The 18389-nt window shown below is 56.8% G+C and overlaps 1 protein-coding gene across 4 annotated transcripts; it reads left to right on the top strand.

The window, feature by feature from the left end:
• The first annotated feature begins 1528 nt into the window (after positions 1–1528).
• On the top strand, positions 1529–17737 carry NAGK (N-acetylglucosamine kinase). Of its 4 annotated transcripts, none has more exons than XM_074950189.1 (10): positions 1529–1565; positions 9212–9296; positions 10271–10369; positions 10819–10960; positions 11954–12064; positions 13397–13509; positions 14977–15064; positions 15954–16051; positions 16194–16272; positions 17389–17708. In XM_074950189.1, exons 1-10 carry the CDS (start codon positions 1537–1539, stop codon positions 17574–17576), a joined length of 1032 nt encoding a protein of 343 aa, XP_074806290.1. In that variant the 5' UTR covers positions 1529–1536; the 3' UTR covers positions 17577–17708. The 4 variants fall into 4 exon arrangements, with proteins under 4 accessions (XP_074806290.1, XP_074806291.1, XP_074806292.1 ...); XM_074950190.1 differs by lacking the exon at positions 15954–16051 and adding an exon at positions 16909–17035 and having other exon boundaries at positions 17389–17520; XM_074950191.1 differs by lacking the exon at positions 17389–17708 and adding an exon at positions 16909–17033.
• The last annotated feature ends 652 nt before the right edge of the window (positions 17738–18389 follow it).

The following is an 18389-nucleotide window of genomic DNA, read 5'->3' as shown; positions in this document are numbered from 1 at the left end:
CTAGACAGACATCTCTGTGCACAGATTCATGGATTGCAAGCCCAGAAGGGACCATTGTGATCACCTCGTCTGACCTCCTGTCAAACACAGGCCAGAGGCCTGCCCCACAATAATCCCTAGAGCCGAGCTTTTACAAAACCAGCCAACCTTGATTTGAAACTTGCCAGTGATGGAGAATCCACCACGCCCCTTGGTAGGTTGTTCCAATAGTTATTCACTCTCACCATTAAAAATGTACGCCTTATTTACGTCTGCATTTGTCTAGCTTCAAGTTCCAGCCAATTAGATTGTATTAGACCTTCCACTGCGGGACTGAAGAGTCCAGCATTAAATATTTGTTTCCCAGGTAGGTACTTATAGACTGGGCTCAAGTCCCCACCCCCCTTAACCATCTCTGTGTTAAACTAAACAGACTGAGCTTCTGGAGTCTCTCACTGTATGGCAGGTTTTCTAGTTGGTTATTCCTACTGAATCAATAAGCAATAATCATTCATGCTGCCACGTCTGTGCCCATGCAGGGCCCCACTCACCCCTATGGCCATGTGCAGCCACCCGGGCTGAACTCCCCTTCTGCTCCAGAGGCCCAGATTCCTCCCCTTTGTGCCAACAGGAGACTCACCTTCAGCAGTGTGAGGCATATGACACGTAATTGAAGAGTCCTGAGTCCACATCACCCACTGCTGCGGAGGGCCAGGGGAGGAAGGTGCATGATGCTGTCTGCGCGGGCACAGGGGGTGCAGGGTGAAAGGGGCTGGTAGCTCTGGGCTGGGGGGAACACAGGGGTTTCCTGCTGGGGTGAAGGTACTGGGTGAGCTCCCGGCACCGGGGTTGGGGGAAGAGGAATATGCAGTCTGCTCCCTGCTGGGGAGGGGGTGCCAGGGGTTGCATGTTGGGAGAGGGGGTGCTGGGAGCTCCCCGCCTGGGGGGAGGCGGGTGCTGGGAGATCAAGCTCCCAGGGGGAGATGAAGGTGCTGGTAGCTGAGGGGCGGGGGGCAGGGATAGGAGTTTTGGGGTGCCCCCAGCTGGGGAAGGTGCTAACAATGCCCTGCTGGGAGGGGGGGGACGCTCCCAGCTGGGAGGGGGAGAGAAAGCTGCATGTCGCTTTCCTGGAGGTGTTCTCAGGGGTGGGGAGAGGAAGGTGCTGGCAGCTGGTGGGGGGCAGGGTCCCCTCTGGGGGGACTGAGGGTTCCCTGCTGGGGGAAGGGGCAGGGGTCTAGGCTCCTTCCTGGGGGAGCCAGGGGATCCAATGGGGGGAAAGGGCTGGGGGGGGGTTCCTGCTGGGGGGGGGTGGGACGTTCCCTGCCGTGGGGCGGGGCTAGAGGCTGGCTCCTCCGGGGGGCGGGGCTAGATTCCTCCCCGGGGCGGGGCGTTCCCTGCCGGGGGCGGGGCTAGAGGCAGGCTCCTCCGGGGGCGGGGCTAGACTCCTCCCGGGGGCGGGGCTAGAGGCAGGCTCCTCCCAGGAAGGGGCGGGGCTGGGCAGCGCGAGGCCGGGGCGGGGCGGGCGCGGGGTCAGCTGGCGCGGGCGGGCGGGCGCTCATGGCTGCGCTGTTCGGCGGCGTGGAGGGGTGAGTGCGAGCCGGGGGTCGCGCTGGGTGGAGCCCTCGGCACCCGACTCCCTCCCCGCGCACCAGCCCGGGTCCTGGGGGCGGGCCCGAGGGCAGCCCCCTCCCCAGTGCGGGGGGCAGCCGCTCGCCTCTCTCCGGGGGTCCCTGTCTCCATCTCGGTCCCAGATCATCCCCCTCCCCAGCGTGCGAGCCCCGCCCCAAACGTGCAGTGCCTTGCACGCCTCTCGGGCTGCGTGTGCAACCCCCCGTGCGCAGTGCCTTGCACGCCTCTCGGGCTGCGTGTGCAACCCCCCCATGCGCAGTGCCTTGCACGCCTCTCGGGCTGCGTGTGCAACCCCCCCGTGCGCAGTGCCTTGCACGCCTCTCGGGCTGAGATCCCACCACCCCACCCCCATGTGCAGTGCCTTGCACATTGCTAGGCCTGAGTCCATTCATAGAATATCAGGGTTGGAAGGGACCTCAGGAGGTCACCTAGTCCAACCCCCTGCTCAGAGCAGGACCAATCCCCAACTAAATCATCCCCCCCCCCCCCATGCAATGCCTTACACACTTCTTAGGCTGAGAGTCCACTTTACACCTCCTCCCAACGTACAAAGCCGTTACACCCATGTGTATCTGAGGGGGATGACTGGTGTCTGGCATGTGATGCTGTATCTGGGATACCATGTTGCCCCCCAGGCTGCCCCGGCTTTGTGAAGACCCAAAGGATGGCTGAGAGATTTCTCTGTGTGATGCATGGGCCACAGGCTTGTTACCAACCCAGCCCTCTGCAGGGCAGGTGCTTGTGCTCCCCAGCTGTCACTCTCAGGCTGGAAGAGGGTTTCCCCAAGCCCGCCTCCCTGGATTTTGGGGTAATTGAAATCCTGGTGTCAGACTCTGTGGCATCAGCTTCACAGCTGGGGAAGATTGTGCTGAGCCCAGCCCGTGGGGCAGTGGCCGTTTTTAAAGGCATTGCAGATCGCTTGTAGCAGGGAAACTGGCTCTGGGTCAGGAGGGGTGTTGCAGGTGCCTGGTTGAGTGCTGTTTGGCGCGCCGAGCCCGGCACAAGTCCCACTATATGGCGTGGTCCCTGCCCCGGGGTGAGTCTATAATCCAGTGACAAGTGTATGGAGGGGAAAACAGAACCATATTTACATGGGTGCAACCTTGCAGAATCAGCCCATGTGCAATAATCTACCCACTTGATGGGTAGGAAAAACCAAGGGTGATATCTGGCTTAATGAGAACACTGCACCTATCTAACCCACGGGCCTTGGCTACATGACAGATGCTTTGCTGGAATAGGTACGCTGGCAGTAGGGTTGCCAACATCCTAATTGCACAAAACCTCTGTAGCCCCGCCTCTTCCCCAAGGCCCTGCCCCTTCTCTGAGGCCCCGCCCCTGCTCTCTCCATCCCCCCGCCCTCTGTCGCTCACTCTCCTCCACCCTCACTCACTTTCACCAGGCTGAAGCAGGGGGTTGGGGTGCAGGAGGGGGGTGTGGGCTCTGGGGTGAGGCTGGGGATGAGGGGTTTGGGGTGTGGGAGAGGGCTCCGGGCTGGGGCAGAGGGTTGGGGTGCGGGGGGGTATGGAGTCTGGGCTGGGGTTGCGGCTTCCAGGTGGGGCCAGAAATGAGGGGTTCAGGATGCGGGAGAGGGCACCAGGCTGGGGCAGGGGGTTGGGGTGTGGGGGGGGGTGAGGGCTCTGGGAGGGGGGATGAATGGGCTGGGGTGCAGGAGGGGTCTCTGGGCTGGGGCTCAGGGGTTTGGAGTTCAGGAGGGGGTGCGGGTTCCAGCTGGGAATGTGGGCTCTGGGGTGAGGCCAGGGATGAGGGGTTTGGGGTGCAGGAGAGGGCTGGGGCAGGGTATTGAGCGGGGGGTGCAGACTCCGGGAAGTAGTTTGGGTGCGGGAGGGGACTCCAGGCTGGGGCAGGGGGTTGGAGTGCGAGGTCCCAGCAGCACTTACTGCGGCTCCCAGGAAGCGGCTGCCAGGTCCCTGCAGCCCCTAGGTGCGTGGGCAGCCAGTAGGCTCTGCACACTCAGCTGCCTTCGCGTCTGCAGGCCGCAGCTCTCATTGGTTGCAGTTCCCAGCCAATGGGAGCTGCGGAGCTGACACTCGGGGTGCGGGCAGCGTGCAGATCCTCCCTGGCCACCCATACATCCAGGGGCCGCAGGGACCTAGCGGCTGCTTCCGGGACCGTGTGGACCTGGGGCAGGCAGGGAGCCTGCCTTAGCCCCAGCCCCCACTGCGCCGCCAACCGGACTTTTAGTGGCCCGGTCGGCGGTGGCCTTCCGGTCAAAAACCGGACACCTGGCAATCCTAGCTGGAGAGCCCCTAGCACAGATGCAGCTTGTGCTGGCAGAAGGAGTTTTTCTGTCACCATAGAAACAGCACCTCCCCAAAGGACATTAGCTATGCCAGCAGGAATGCTCTCTGTCCGCACAGCTGCGTCTACACTAGCATTTGTAGCTTTGATGGCACGGCTGAGAGTGCTGGTAGGGTGGGTGTTTTTCACACACTCCCTGACCGACACAGCTATGCTGGAAAATTTTGCAGTGTAGACCCAGCTAAGGTATGACTTGGAACAGATTTAGTTAAATCAGTGGTACCTCAGTGTGGACATGATTGTGTTGGATTAAGCGTGGCTTTCTTTCAGGTTAGCTCAAGCCAGCTCAGAGCTGATTTGGTTTAAATGAAACTGAAAGAAAAAATGATTTAAGCTAGACTGGTATCGCTTTCCCATGTAGGCGGGCTTCCTTTGTCCCTCTGGAAGAGGAAAACCGCTTACCCTGGGTGATTAGACCTGGACAAGGCTGTTTTATTGGAAGTATGTTTTCCTTCCCAAACCATGTCTTGGAGCTGCTTGGGTTATCTTTGCTGTGTGTGCATAACCGGTCGGGAAGGCTATGAAGTGGGTGTGATACCTGATTCAAAACTGCAAGGCGGATCTGTGGTCAAAGGTTTCTGCACAGTTCAGCTTCTGAAGTAGCTAACTTTCTCCAGCTCGGTGTTGAGCTACCTTTCGGATTTAGGACTTAAAGTCCATCTGAAATGACAAATCTGTTGTTGGGAGACTTGGTGATGGCTGAATTCAGGGGCACTGCTAGGCCTGCTGTCTGTTGTAACCGGGTTCCTGACATATTTAGCTTTGTGGTTCGAATGGACACAGGTCAGGTTAAAAATCATATTTTTTAAAAAGTCCTCTTCATTACTTCTGATTGGAAAAAGTTGGTTTTCTTTTCTCCACGCTTGATAACCCAGGGGAACAGACTGGCAAATTTCACTTTGAAATTCTACAAAAACAGCAACAACGAGGAGTCCTTGAGATGAAGTGGGTTCTAGCCCACGAAAGCTTATGCCCAAATAAATTTGTTAGTCTCTAAGGTGCCACAAGGACTCCTCATTGTTTTTGCTGATACAGACTAACACGGCTACCCCTCTGAAATTCTAGTCACCTTCACTTCCCTATCTCCACTGGAGTGCTGCAAGGAAATCCAGTGGAAGATGTCACGCTGCAAACTTTGATGTTTAAAATGTTTGTGCCTTTTAAAGTTTTGTTAAACTAGTGTTTAACTCTGAATTTTCAGGCCTAAACTGACGGTTCCCCCTTTTTATAAACCAGTGTTTGAAAAGAACCCGTTGGAAATTTGAAACTGAAAACTGCCTCTTCCAAAGGCTCCCTCCTCTCCCCCACCCGTGTGCAAGCCGTCTCCTTGTTGCAGGGTTGTTCATGAGCTCTAGCAGTGACTAAACATGGCAGATGCAAAGTGTTAGAAGTGTCTCTGTCACTGGAGATGGGGGGGTGGGGTGGATCACTGGATGATTCCCTGTTCTGTTCGTTCCCTCTGGGGCACCTGGCCTTGGCCACTGTCGGAAGACAGGAGACTGGGCTAGATGGACCTTTGGTCTGACCCAGTCTGGCCGTTCTTATGAAGACTTCTTAATACTTTCATTTCTAAAATGGGGGGGGGGAACATGCGCAGATCTTACTGCGTTTAAAGGTGAATTGCACATCTAATGCCTGGTCTTCCCCCCAAAATTGTCTTGTATGTGTTAAAAATGTATTGAGCCAGATTCATGCATGGAGGGACGGGGTGCAACCCCATTAAAATCTATTTAATGCCTATTGTACTGTAATTTCCAAAGAGCTGCTAACGTGTCCAGTCTGTAGAACTAAATAATACAGTCCTGGCCCAGAGAAGCTTGAAATAGCAGGAGGTACTATAACTATATAAAGGAAATCCTTACTTTACACAACGCACACTTGGCCTGCGGAACTCATTGCCACAGAAAAATGATGGAGGCCGAGAGGTTTCAGAAAGGATTTCTTTGAGATTTAGATGGATCACAGAAAATCCATAGTCCAAATAAGATAAACTAGAGGGCTATAAATCATTCATTAGCGAATGGGTTAGGACGAAACTGCCCCTGTGAATGGGTTATTCTGTAGTTGTCCACTACAAAGACCTTGCATCTTCCCCTGAAGGCACTGGCCAGTAAGACAGGCAGGAGAGTGGACTAGATGGACCACTGATGTTGTTAATACCATAGGCGCTGAGGGGGCGATTGAGATGAGCTCCGTTGTGCTCGTGGCCACACAAATATAAAAGGCAGCTGCTGTGCCAGGAAGCTACGACCTACACTGACCAGACACGGGCTGGAAACGGCAGCGGAGGTGAAGTGGTCACATGTCCAAGGCCGCCCGGCAAGCCCGTACTAGATCTGGGACGAGAACGCAGCCATGCTGACTCGCAGTCCGGTGCTCTCCCCACTAGACAACGCTGCCTTGCTCTGTGGCCTGGCGATTCCTGTTCTGCTGGGAAGATGAGGGGGGTCTCACAGAAGACCGCATCGCCCTGCCCGTGGGAAGGGGGAAGCTGAGCCCGCTTAACCCAGCCCTGGCCTTGGCCTGGTTAGTGGTGAGATTTAATTTGAGACAACGCTGGCCTGGCTGAGACCCCCTCTGAGTGGGAGCGAGAGACTTCCTGGTTCTCTGAGCGATCCCTGCCCCATTCGCACCACCCAAGCAAGGTGAATGCAGTTAACAAGTTCAGCTGTGTACCTGCCCAGCCTTCTGCCCGAGGCTCAGAACAGGGGAGCTGGCAAGAGGATCTCCGGATCTGCCAGGTTGTTACTGGAATTGCACTTGTTGCCATGGCTGCATGTGTGAAAGGGGAAGATACCAAGATGAATCCGAGGAAGGCAGCCCCAAAGACAAAGCATGTGCTCATGCTGCAGTTCTCTGTACCCCGTCCTTGCCCAGGGTCTGCTTATTGTCCTCACTGTGCCCTCCGATGGTTTGCTTATAATCTGGTTGAAGAGAAGCTTGTCTGGGAGGAAGGGACCCCTTTCCCATTGCTTTGCTCTCACACACTGGGAAACGCCCATTGTGGAAGAGGAAGTGTGCCTGGTAAGTGTCTTGTGCAACAGTGTAGCCATGCAGCAGGCACACCGCACTCTAATAAATCCAGATTACGAACCAAAAGTCTTCTGGACCCAGATCCTCCAAGGTATTCAGGCTTCTCATTTCCATCCTGATCCACAAAGATCCATTGATTTCTGTGGAAGTTAGGACCCTAAATACCTCATGGATCTGGCCCCCTTGCTGATGCAGAGTCATAGACCAAGTGAGATTTTTTAGAAGTGCCTAAGGAAATTGAGCACCTGACTGTTGATGGCTTTCAGTGGGTGCCTAATTTCCTTAGGCACTAAAAGGATCACTCTGAGGTCCTGCATAAGTGGCTGGAGAATTGCACCGTTCCTAGCCCCCTTTCAGGCTGCTCTGGTGTCTGTCTGCAACACGTAGCAGAGGCTTTGCAGCTGACCTTTAGGAATAGCTGAGCCCCGGGGATGCTTGTTGGGTGGCGCAGGCCTGTGGGGCACTGGGAGGTTTGCACACTTAGCCCCTGATCCTCTGCATGGAGCCCTACAGGTCTGGAGATTTGCCTGCACTGAGCTTGTCGTCACAGGATCGGGGCCTTATTCAACGAGGTAACACCGCACTGCCTCTTAAACCATAGACTGCATCCTTGGCATTTGAATTCAGGTCAAATGTACCCTGAACGTGGGTGGTATCACATCAACCTTGCTGTGCTCTGCAGGACGCCTGGGTTCATGGATGGTGGGGGGGTTTCTCCTTTCAGTGGGCTGGGAAGGGACGCTGGCCTCATGTAAACGAAAACAGAAAAGCTTAATTGAGCCTCATGCTTCAGGACTTGAGTTGGTAACCTGCGAGTCTAGCGGAGATCTCCCCCTTCCTCCACTTCCCCCCAAGAGACGTCGCCCGCAGCATTGCGCAACTCGCTGGTCGCGTTTGTCGGGGAAGGGCTGCCGTCCACTGGGGCCGGAGCAGGATGGCGGAGTGAATGGGCCAGTGAGCTGTCCCCACAGAGCAATTTACGGCTCGTCTGTAGAAGGGGTCTGCGCTGGGGGGGTTACACTGAAGCCTGCCCCTAGTGCAGCCATGGTGGGCGGGTGTCCAGGCGGGCTTGCAATGGTCTGCATTGGAAAGAGGGGACGGTGCTCTGCGGAGGTGGAGTGCGATTGTAGTGCGGGATGACGAGTCTCCTGCCTGTGGGGCAGGTACGGTGTGGATGGGGATGTGCTTCTCCCGGGCCTTGGTTATGCAATTCAGCCCTGACCTGGAGGGACCAACTGTAGGGGTTAGAGCTCCGTCTGCATGGCCCGTTTGGTGTGGGGTCTCTCTGTGGTGTGGCCATCAATCTGCTGGGAACTGCACAAAGACCTTCCAAACTCATTTCATGTGCGCCGGGGATGGTTACTACGGACCTGAGGTGAAGTCCCACCAGCAACCTAGAGGTGCAAGGTTCTCTCTGCCTTTAGCCAGAGCCAGCCAGTCTGTCCCCCACACGCGCCCTTCTAAGAGGATCATCTTCTATGTCTGGCTTCCAAAATAAACAGAACCCCAGGCCCAAAAGCATCCCATATGAATCAGTGTTCGGGCTGCACAGTGGAGAACAGAGCAAGGCAGACAGCTGGGTAAGGCTGGGCCAAACAGACACGCAGGCTAGTTCTCCACCCACTCTCATCTGGCCCTGTAATTTCCCTGCTGGTGAAAGGAATGGGAGGGAGACAGCTGGTAATATTACAACAGCTCTAAATGGGGAAGGGGGAGGAAGAGAAATAAACTTCCTTGTGTATCGTGAATGTCAGTCTTTGCCAGAAGTAGCCGGGTGCTTCAAGCTAACTGGAGATTTTGTTCTAACATTTTCACAACCCATTCCAATGTAGCTTGGGAGAAATAATTTGCATTTAAATATCATTCAGAGAGCATTTTCCATCCCAGCAAAGCCCTTTGTATTACTAACCTGGAGCAAGCAAAAGATGCACGAAGGAAGAGCTAGTGTAGACAGGACAGGTGTTTTGCGTGCGCCATGTCGTCCAGACATAAGCAGAGCTGCCTTCAAACTCGGTGGCTAAAGTACCTGAGCGCTAGTTCTGCTCCGTCATCCGTGGGGAATCATGGCTCTGACTTTCCCCAACCTAGAGGCACCCTGCAGAGATTTGTGAGTGGCTGAGGTGGTATTTCTCCCAGCACCTTCCTCAAACTTTGCCTCTGGAGCGGCTGCTCACCCAGCCTTACTGGAGGGGGGTTGCATGAGCCCATTGTACACTGAACTGGCCTGTGTGTGCCCTTGATTCCTTAGCGGGGGGACCCACTCCAAGGTGGTGCTGATATCTGAAGATGGCAAGATCCTGGCAGAGACCGACGGGCCCTGCACTAACCATTGGGTAAGGATCACGCAGCACGTGGCAGGCGCTGCTGGGGCTAGAGGGATCCGGGATGTTGTTACCGGGTGAGGGGTGGGGGTGCTGCTATAGCAGTCAAGCCTGGGGGTGATTAGTGATAGCTGGGGGGGGGGTTAATTTGCATGCCATTACCCAGAGTGCACTTCTTGTGGTCACTTTGTTACCTCTATTTTCCAAGCTCTGGGAAGAAACCAGTTGGCCCCCACTAGGCCAGCAGAGAGCCCATGCGTTTAACCCCTGCCGTGCTGGTTGAGTTACAGCCGGATGGGGCGCGCAGACTCTTAGAACCAGTTGGGCAGACCGAGTTAGCTAACATCGCACCCTTGGTCCTCGGCCTGACACCCCACCAAGAAGGCGGGGGCTAAAACCCAAGCCCCCAGGCTGCCTTGAGGTGTCCGAAGTCCAGATCTCAGTTCTGATGCTGGGGTCCCCGTCTTCAGAATGGGCCCAACCCCAAGAAATCAACACGCTGAGATGTTTGAGTTCTGGATTCAGACTCAGCACCTGCCCTTGGACCGGGGCTACGCTACAGACTCTGCTGGCACAGGGGTGTGAAGAGGTGGGACCCCGACTGAGAGAGTTGGGCTGGCAAAAGCCCCCAGTGTAGATGTAGCTACGCCAACACACCCAGGCTTTTGCCAGCGTTGCTTAGTATGCACGGGGGGGATGCTGGGGCTGGCCTGGAATAAGCTATCCCAGCGGAAGCACGGTTTGGCTGGTATAAGCTGCATCCCCACTAGGCTCCTAGTGTGGACTGCTATGGTGATGGGTGTGGAACACCCCCCTCTTTCCAGAGACCGCTGAGCCAAGCACTTCTGGGCGGGAAGGGGGGATGCCTGGCTCTAGTCTGCATGTTAGTCCCAATCCTGGGGGGTTAGCACGGGAGCAGCTTGTCCACAGCAAAGCGGAAGGGTTTAATGAGAAATGCTTGTTGTCCTCCCCCTCTCCCTGGCTAGCTGGTCGGCTCGGACAAATGCCTGGAAAGGATCAATGAGATGGTCAGCGAGGCCAAAGGCAAGGCAGGCGCCAACCTGCAGGTTCCCCTCCGCTCGCTGGTGAGTTACCCGGGCGTCAGCACGAGCCCTGCCGGCTCTGCGACAGGGGCTGCTCAGGGGCGCAGTCAGATCAGAGGGGAGGGAGGCTGGTCCTCAGGCCAGGAGATTGGGGCCCTGTTCTCAGACTGAGTCCTTGGGGTGTTGTTTCCCTTCTGGAGGGTGTCAGCCGCTCCCCAGTACTGCCGGGTAAGAGACCGGGAGCAGCAGGGGAAAACCTCTGCCCAGTGCTCAGAGAGGGTCAGGAAAGCGAATGGCGGGCGGGTCTGAGGAATGAGGTGCAGAACAATGTGGGAAATGCTGTATGATCAACAGGACGCCCGGCAGGCTAGGAACGGCAGGATCCGCAGCTTGTGCTGGGCTGGGGCGGAGGGGGCCCGGGCTGCCCAGTGCTGGTGAGGAGGGGCGCGCAGCTCTCGTTTGTCGGACTCATGCGGCGTTTCTGGGCACAGGGGCTGTCTCTGAGTGGAGGGGAGCAGGAAGAGGCCATCAAGAAACTCATCAAGCAGCTGCAGACCCGCTTCCCACAGCTGAGCGAGACCTACTACATCACCACGGACGCCATCGGGGCCATGGCCACAGCTACCGACCACGGCAAGGACCACGCATGGCAGGCTGGGCGCGCGGCTGGGGGCGGGGCAGGAGGGTTCTGAGTGCTGGGTCCTGCTGCGGCGGGGGGGAAGCCACGTGGAAACCGACACTATTATCCACCTCCTGTTTGGAGCCACTTTGTTTCCGAGGCTTGGTGGCGGCGTGGGAAGCTGCCCTAGCTGGGCTCTGAGCCCCGGCCTTCTGCCCCGAGGGGCTACGACAGGGATTCTCAAACGGGGGACCCTAGAGGAGTGAGGCGCTGCTGACCCTAGGGAAACGTGGGCCCTGTAAACTGGGTGGTGTGCCCTGCTAAGGGCCTGGGCCCAGCCAGCCCTGTCCCCTGAAGTGGTAGCTTGCCAGTGTCCGGTCACGCTGCCTGATGAGCGCCTGATTCCTACCAAGGCTGAAAGAGCCCCGCAGGGGCAGGGAGCTGCCGGGGGTAGGGCCACGGGAGCGGTTTGTTGCAGGTTGTCAATGCAGCCAGTGTTGCCTTGCAGGAAGGGTCTGAACAGACCCTGGGCGCAGCGTTAACCCTTCTAGGGCTGGGGCGACCGGCCAGCAGCCACTGGTCCTCTTGCACCTCCCAGTCCGGCAAGTAACAAGCTCGCGCCCTGGCAGTACCACCACTAGGGGGAGCCCTCGTGGTCTCGCCGGTACTTGTGGGAGCATGGGGGAGAACCGGTCCGGCTGCAAGGGAAGCCCAGCGATCAGGCCCGCGCGCCCCTTGCTGGAGTCGCTCGCTGTGCGCGGAATAGCGTCGAAAGAGGGAATGACTGGCTCACGTGGCACTGGCCTAGGGTTGGCCCCCAGTGATGGGGGGTGGGGAGCCTGGAGAGGTAGGGGGACCCAGGGGAGGCGGGAGGGGTGCAGAGCCCAGGGAGGCAGTGCGGGCTGGGGGCAGCAAAATACGAGTTTGCCTAGAGTGCCATTTTTCCTAAGCCTGGCCCCGGTCACCTGTTGGCATCAGGCCCGTAAGCCCTTCCCTCTCCCCCGTAGGTGGCGTGGTGCTGATCTCGGGAACCGGTTCCAACTGCAAACTCATCAATCCCGACGGGTCGGAGGTTAGCTGTGGAGGGTGGGGTCACATGATGGGAGACGAGGGGTCAGGTAAGCCGTGGGGCGCGTCTCCTCGCCGAGGAGTTCTGGGGACGCTGGGGCTGGGCGGAGGGGGGCCTGGGCTAGGGCTAGCTGTGTCTGACTGTTCCTGAGCCTGTGGGTCTCTCATCCCACCCTGCTTGCTGCCCTGCTGAGCGAGCCAGAACAAATCTGGGCCTCTCGCCCTGCCAGCACCCTGGGGAGGCTGTTCCTTGCCCAGCGGGGAACGGCAGGTGCTGCAGAGAGGCTGGAAGTCTCTCAGTGAGTCCCTGGCTCTCAGATGAGAGGTGGCCTGCAGCGTTGTCCTTTGGGGGAGCAGTGGCAGATCAGGAATTGAAGGGTAAAAGCTCTTACGGGAACATCGTGGTTATAATATATAACGCACAGGAAATCCAGAGTTATGGTTTCAAGGCACTCGGATGTAGGGAAACTAGCTGGTATGGGATCTGAATGTCCTTAATTCTGTGCCCCCCCCCCCCCCCCCACGGGAGATGCCCAGAGAGAACCAGAAACTCAGGCTCCCTTTTCTATCCGTAACGGTTTCCTCTTGCCAGTGATCTCACAGATGACAGCGTTCTCCGTGTAGCCGTTCCATGGTTGTGCTGGCCCCAGCCTCCTTTGTGCTCCATGTTCCATGGAAACAAACCCGATCAGACAAGTGGCCAGCGGATGGCCGCACCTGATTCTGTGGGGGGTCTGTCGCTGGCAGTTCTTTGCATCTTGCAGAATCGGGCCCTATAATGTCCCGTGATCTAAGTCATGAGACATGGAGCTAGCGTCTCTCCAGTGGAGACATAAAACCAGTTATAGACCATGGGGCATGTTTTCAATTCTCCGCCTGCAAAGCTATCCAAGTGGGCTGCTGTTCAGAGCTAAAGCCAGGGGCTGTGGATTTCCTAAAGCTCTTGATCTGAAAATAACACTTCTTAGGGCTTGTCTGCATGGGGAATCTATTCTGGAATAAGGTAAGTGTGAATTTAAAGGGCTGCCGCTATCCTGGTCAGTTTCCCCATGTAGATAAACCCTTAGAGTAGCTATGAAAGGAGCAAAGGTGGGAGGCCGGTGTGGTGAAGGGGGCAGAGTTAAGGTTACCTGGGTACTTCCTCTACTTTCTAATGTTTGGGTTTCTTGTCAATTTTGCCTGTTAATGCACAATTTCCTGGCTCTGTACTGGTGGCTTCTGGGTATCTCCAGCATCCTCGCAAGGGTATTTTACTGACCTGTCCTCTCCACCATAACCCAAGTCCATTACTGGCACTGCTGGATCCGGGTCCGGCAGCAGCTCAGCTCTGGGTCAGTGAAGCCAAGCCTAACCGCCTGCCTCGTGTGGCCTCTGTTCTGCAGCTTTCTGGATCGCACACCAGGCTGTGAAGATTGTGTTCGACTGCCTGGACAACCTGGAAGTGCCGCCCCACGACATCGGCTATGTCAAGCAGGCCATGTTCGATTACTTCCAGGTACCTGGCCGAGCCACGCGGGTGCTGCCGGAAGAGGGCGCAGCTCGAGGCGGGGAGATGGGACCAGGCTGGGTCTGACGTCTGAGGGGTGGCGAGCCTGACGCTTTGCTGGGTGCTTGGCACCTCTTGTGATCAAGGCCCTGGGTCATAGCTGTTGGTCTCCTGCTTCTCCAGAGCCCTCTGAAGGGCGCTGCTGTGCGGCTTGCAGCGTGGCACGCGCCGGCTTCTCTCCTCGGCACGCTTGCCCATGGGAACGCACGCAGCCTGGCCCCCTGGAGTGACCACGCCTGGGTTAAAGGACGTGGGGGCCCTGCGCCCCCCCACCTTCCATAACTAGATAGCAAAGCACCCCTACCCCATACATCCCCCACCCCCACAGAGAGCCCCATAAGCCCCTCACCCCACACACAGACCCCCGAATGCCCCCACTTGTCCTGACAGCCGCCCCATATCCCAGCAGCCTACATCCCACTCACCACAGCCCCGAATACCTCAGTCCATCCCCCGTGCCCTCCCACTCCCACCCAACATCTCCCACTGCCCCCCAACTTGCCACCAACATTCTCCACTCACCCCAACTCCCTCCCCCCAAACACTCCCCACTCACCCTGTGGCCCCTATCAACTTGTCCCAGCCCCTCACCCACCACCCTGGGACCTTCCCGGCCACTCTCTGGTGACCCCCCCCGAGCGGTTTAGCACTTCATTCCCATCCTGGATTAACGTGGCTCCTCCCGATCCTGGCCACGTAGTCCCATGCCACTCAGGTTTGGCACGGCCGTCCCTCTGTGCCGGGGAGTGGGGGCAGCCCCCAGCTTGGCAGCCATCGGTATGGAAGGGAGAGGGGCCTGGCTCGGGGAGCTGGATCTAGCTCACCCTTTCAGTCTTGCACTCTCCAGTCGCTGCCTGGTGTCTCCCTCTCCCCCACTGTCCAGCCACCACCGTTCCCACGCACCGCGTTGCCGTGGGTACCTGGAGCTGAGTGTGCCAGCAGACTGGGGGTGGCTGGGATGGGCAGTGGGGTGGGGACACTGGTTTCTTAATGGCAGCCCCCACAGTCTGAGGAAGGGGCCCCGAGCAGAGGGTCAGGCTGGGACCCTCCCTTCGCCGCTTCACACAGTGCAGTGTGGCCCCCTTCCACGCCTGAGCCATGGCTGAGGGGAGGCTGTTCCAGCCCTGCCCACGGTGCCCGGCTCGCGAGCGCCAGCAGCAGCCCCAGGGGACCCTGATCACGGCCAACGTGGCTGTGGCTTCGGCTTCCAGGTTACGCTCAGCGGCTCCCCTCCCATCGCCCACAGTGGAGCTTTGCCACACCCGAGCCTGGCTGAGAAGGGGCGGCGAGAGGTTACTTTAAGGGATTAGTTTTGCAGAGTCCAGCTAATGCAGCCCTTGGGCCCTTTCCCCTGCTCCAGTTTGCACTCCGGCTACAGCCACACGCATCATCCCTGCGTATCTTGTGTCCCCGCAGGTCTCTGACAGGATGGGCCTCTTGCCGCATCTCTACCGGACGTTCGAGAAATCCAAGTTTGCGGGATTCTGCCAAAAACTAGCCGAGGGTATTGGAGGGACTTTGTCCTGGGTGGTTTTGGTTACTCCTCCATTCCGGTTCTTGGGCGGCACCCATCCCCTGGGTGTCTGGGCACGTGGTAGGGCAGAGACAGCCTGACGGGAGACCTGGGCAGGACTTTGTTCAAAAGGCTGGAATCGCTGGGTAGTGGATTTCTGCTGCTGGCTGCCAGCACAAAGGAGGCAGCGTGTGGGAGCGGAGGGCCCAAACCTTGGGCCGTATCTTCAGAGCACACGTATTGCTCTGATCCCATCACGTACTACTTAACTCTGCCTGCTGGGACGGGGGAAATCTGTACATCTCCCATGCAATTTACAATAAAGCTCCCTGGGGCAGCTCTGACGTGGCTGAATAGGCTGCATTGCAAACAGACATCGGGTGTGAACAGTCCACCCCCCTGAGCGACAGAGTTCTGTGACCAAACCCCGGTCTAGACAGGGGTATGGTGGGAGAGCTTCTCCCGGTGACAGCAGCAGTGCCTCTCGCGGACGGGAGCAGCTCTCCTGGCCCCATGCTGGTGTCTTCACTAAAACCCTACCGCGGTGGGGGACAGGTAGACGCGCCCTGGGTCTCCGCAGTGCAGGCTATAAATTAGCCTCCTCTATAATCCCCTTTTGGTCTAGGTCACTCAGCTTTGAGACTCTTCCCCTGCGGGTTGAAGTCTCCCCGGCACGTGCTCTGCCCTGTTCGTTAGAGAGTTTGAGTCAAATCCCTTTGGCCGCTTTTAAATTATCCGGGTGAAAACGTTCATTGTAAGCCTGCTGCTGCCTCTCTCTCTGGATGGGAGCAAGCCCGGCAGCACTGTAACCAGAATCGCTCCCCCTAGTGCCCCTCTGTAGCCACCACGGCCCCTGCTTTCCTTCTCTTCTCCTGCTCAGGTGCCCAAGCGGGGGACCCTCTTTGCGGTCACGTTTTCAACAAGGCTGGGGAAGTCCTGGCTCGACACATTGTAGCCGTGCTGCCAAAAATTGACAAGGTAACGACCAGAGGGCCTGAAACGCGGCCGGGAGATCTGGCCAGCCTCGGGCCTCCTTCTCCGTCTGTGGTGTGCAGCGTTTTGCCCTGATTCTCAGCAGCACGGGCTTGGGTTGCAATCGCTAATTCTGCTTTCCCCCTAGAGCCTCTTCCGAGGCGAGCTGGGGCTGCCGATCCTGTGCGTGGGCTCCGTGTGGAACAGCTGGGAAATGATGAAAGAAGGTGAGCCAGAAAACCGGGCAGAGGGGGAGGCCTTGGGGTGAGGGTGCGGGAGTGGAAGGGATCCGGGTCCTATTCCTAGCTGTGCCCTTGGGCGAGTCACTGAGCCTCTGTGCCCCAATCCCTGCAAATTCTGAGTCTGCTGCCGTGTGTAGCCTGACCCAAAGTTGGGTAAATATAATTGTAACTTGAGGATTAACAGGTTCTTGTCCCAAGATCAGGCCCAGTTAGATTATAATAAAATTATCATATAATTGGGAACCCTGATGTGTACAGGTGCAACACTCACACCATAGGAACTCTTTATATGTATTTATAAATATATAATTTATTAATAATTTAGCAAAGTTATACACACAAACTCAACAAGGCAGATAGAGACAATACAGAAAGTACATTTGGACGTCCACACGTACACCTTTATCTTAACCTACTTAACCATTATCTTTCTCATCACCGTCATTGTCCTCATCTTCCCCAGTGGCCACCATTCTGGCCCCTCCCAAGAGCTACATCTCTCCAACCTTCTGCTGCCCCTGGGATGTTACTTTTATAGTAGGTGACAGTGCCATGACCAATGCATATTCAATAGAGGTCCTTATTTGTATTTCCTCCCCTTAAGGTGTCTGTTTTCTATAGGTTAGTATATGTCTGGTGTTACCTTTTACCATACACGTCCATTTGCTGTCATGGCACCTTTGCGGTCGGATGTTCTGTCCGGGACCTTCCGGATGCTGGTGTCAGTTATGTTCTGTGAGTGGCTGAGGTTGGTATTCTGGACAAAATTCTGCCCCTTGCCTGCTACTTCCAGTTCCCTATAACTTACGAGTTACTTAAGTTTATCTATGCCAAAGGTTATAGGCCTCAAGCCTCCCACTATCTACTAAAGCCAAATCGTACAGGATAAAAGCCTGTAGGTTCCTTGCATTACTAACAACTATCATAAAGCAGGATAACAAAGCAATGAATAGAATACAGGTAAGCCGGCCCACTGGGCTACATGTGTCCTGGCTCCCAGCTCTTGGGTCCCTGCCCTTTCGCGCGTCCAGCCCACCCACTGCCCTTGAACGGCACCAGCTGTATTGCAGTGTGGCCAATTGATGCTCTCCCCTCTCTCAGGGTTCCTCAAAGTCCTGAACCAGGCCCGGCCGAAGGAGCTACACAGCATCTTCTCCAAGTTCACTCTCTTGAAGCTGAAGCACTCGTCAGCGCTGGGCGGAGCCAGCCTGGGGGCCAAGCACATAGGCCAGGCACTGCCCCTGGACTATACTGCCAATGTGGATGTCTTCTACACACACTCCTTCTAGGGCCCCACGGGGGGGACTCCTCTCCTCTCCTCTCCCTGCCCTGGCCAGTGCGCTCTGCCTGGGCAGCATCCGGCCCCTCGGCCCGATTTTTAAAATTGTTTCTTGGTTTGTGTCTCTGTCGCAGCCTGGGGGGGGGGGTGGTCTAGTTACATATCGGCGGGAATTACAGCTGGCTCTTGTATCAACGTGTTTTATAATTTGTCAATAAAAGGTAGCAGACACAGCTGACTCCGTCTGTCTCTTGGGAGCAGAATCTGTTCCTTCTTGTAGGACCTAAAGGCCAGATGGTGGGCCCTGCTCTGAGCTCACAGGAACAACTGCAGACCCCCTGTAGCCAAATCAGCTCTATGCATTCGACGGCAGCAGCTCTCCGAGGATGGGGTGGAGGGGTGTAGGGAGGTGAGTGGATGACAAGCGGACCATCGAGCTGGCTGAAATCCTCCCACTGAAGCGGCCGTGATGGCAAACAGCTTTGACTGACCGGGAACTTCTGTAGGCATCGTTTCCATTTTCTCAAACTTCTGCGCTCCCTTTTGGCCAGCTGAGAATGTTTTACTTGCCGAAAACTAAAACCACCTTCCTCAAACGAATTTCAGCCAACTTGAATTTTTGCTAAACCTTCTCATGAGTCACTTGGTGATCAGCCCAAGTAGCCAAGGCTGGTGGAGTACAGGGAGCAGGAGGTCAGTTAAATGGTTGGAACAAGGGCCGGTTAGGCCACAGGACTCCTGGGTTCTCTCTCCAGTTCTGGACCCAGCTAGCTTTGGAGATCCACACCCGGAGTCCGGTCGGCTGTTGCGCTCCCAGCAGGGA

Source organism: Natator depressus, chromosome 4, assembly GCF_965152275.1.
Source record: "Natator depressus isolate rNatDep1 chromosome 4, rNatDep2.hap1, whole genome shotgun sequence".
NCBI lineage: Eukaryota > Metazoa > Chordata > Testudines > Cheloniidae > Natator > Natator depressus.
This window is presented reverse-complemented; position numbering and strand designations above follow the sequence as displayed.

What these genes read in the sequence shown, in the direction of transcription:
- NAGK (XM_074950188.1), top strand. Translation starts at nt 1,537, where the DNA reads ATGGCTGCGCTGTTCGGCGGCGTGGAGGG. An exon ending in AGGTTCCCCTCCGCTCGCTG is followed by an intron (nt 10,370 to 10,818) that starts GTGAGTTACCCG and finishes TTCTGGGCACAG; the next exon opens with GGGCTGTCTCTGAGTGGAGG. An exon ending in GGCCACAGCTACCGACCACG is followed by an intron (nt 10,961 to 11,953) that starts GCAAGGACCACG and finishes TCTCCCCCGTAG; the next exon opens with GTGGCGTGGTGCTGATCTCG.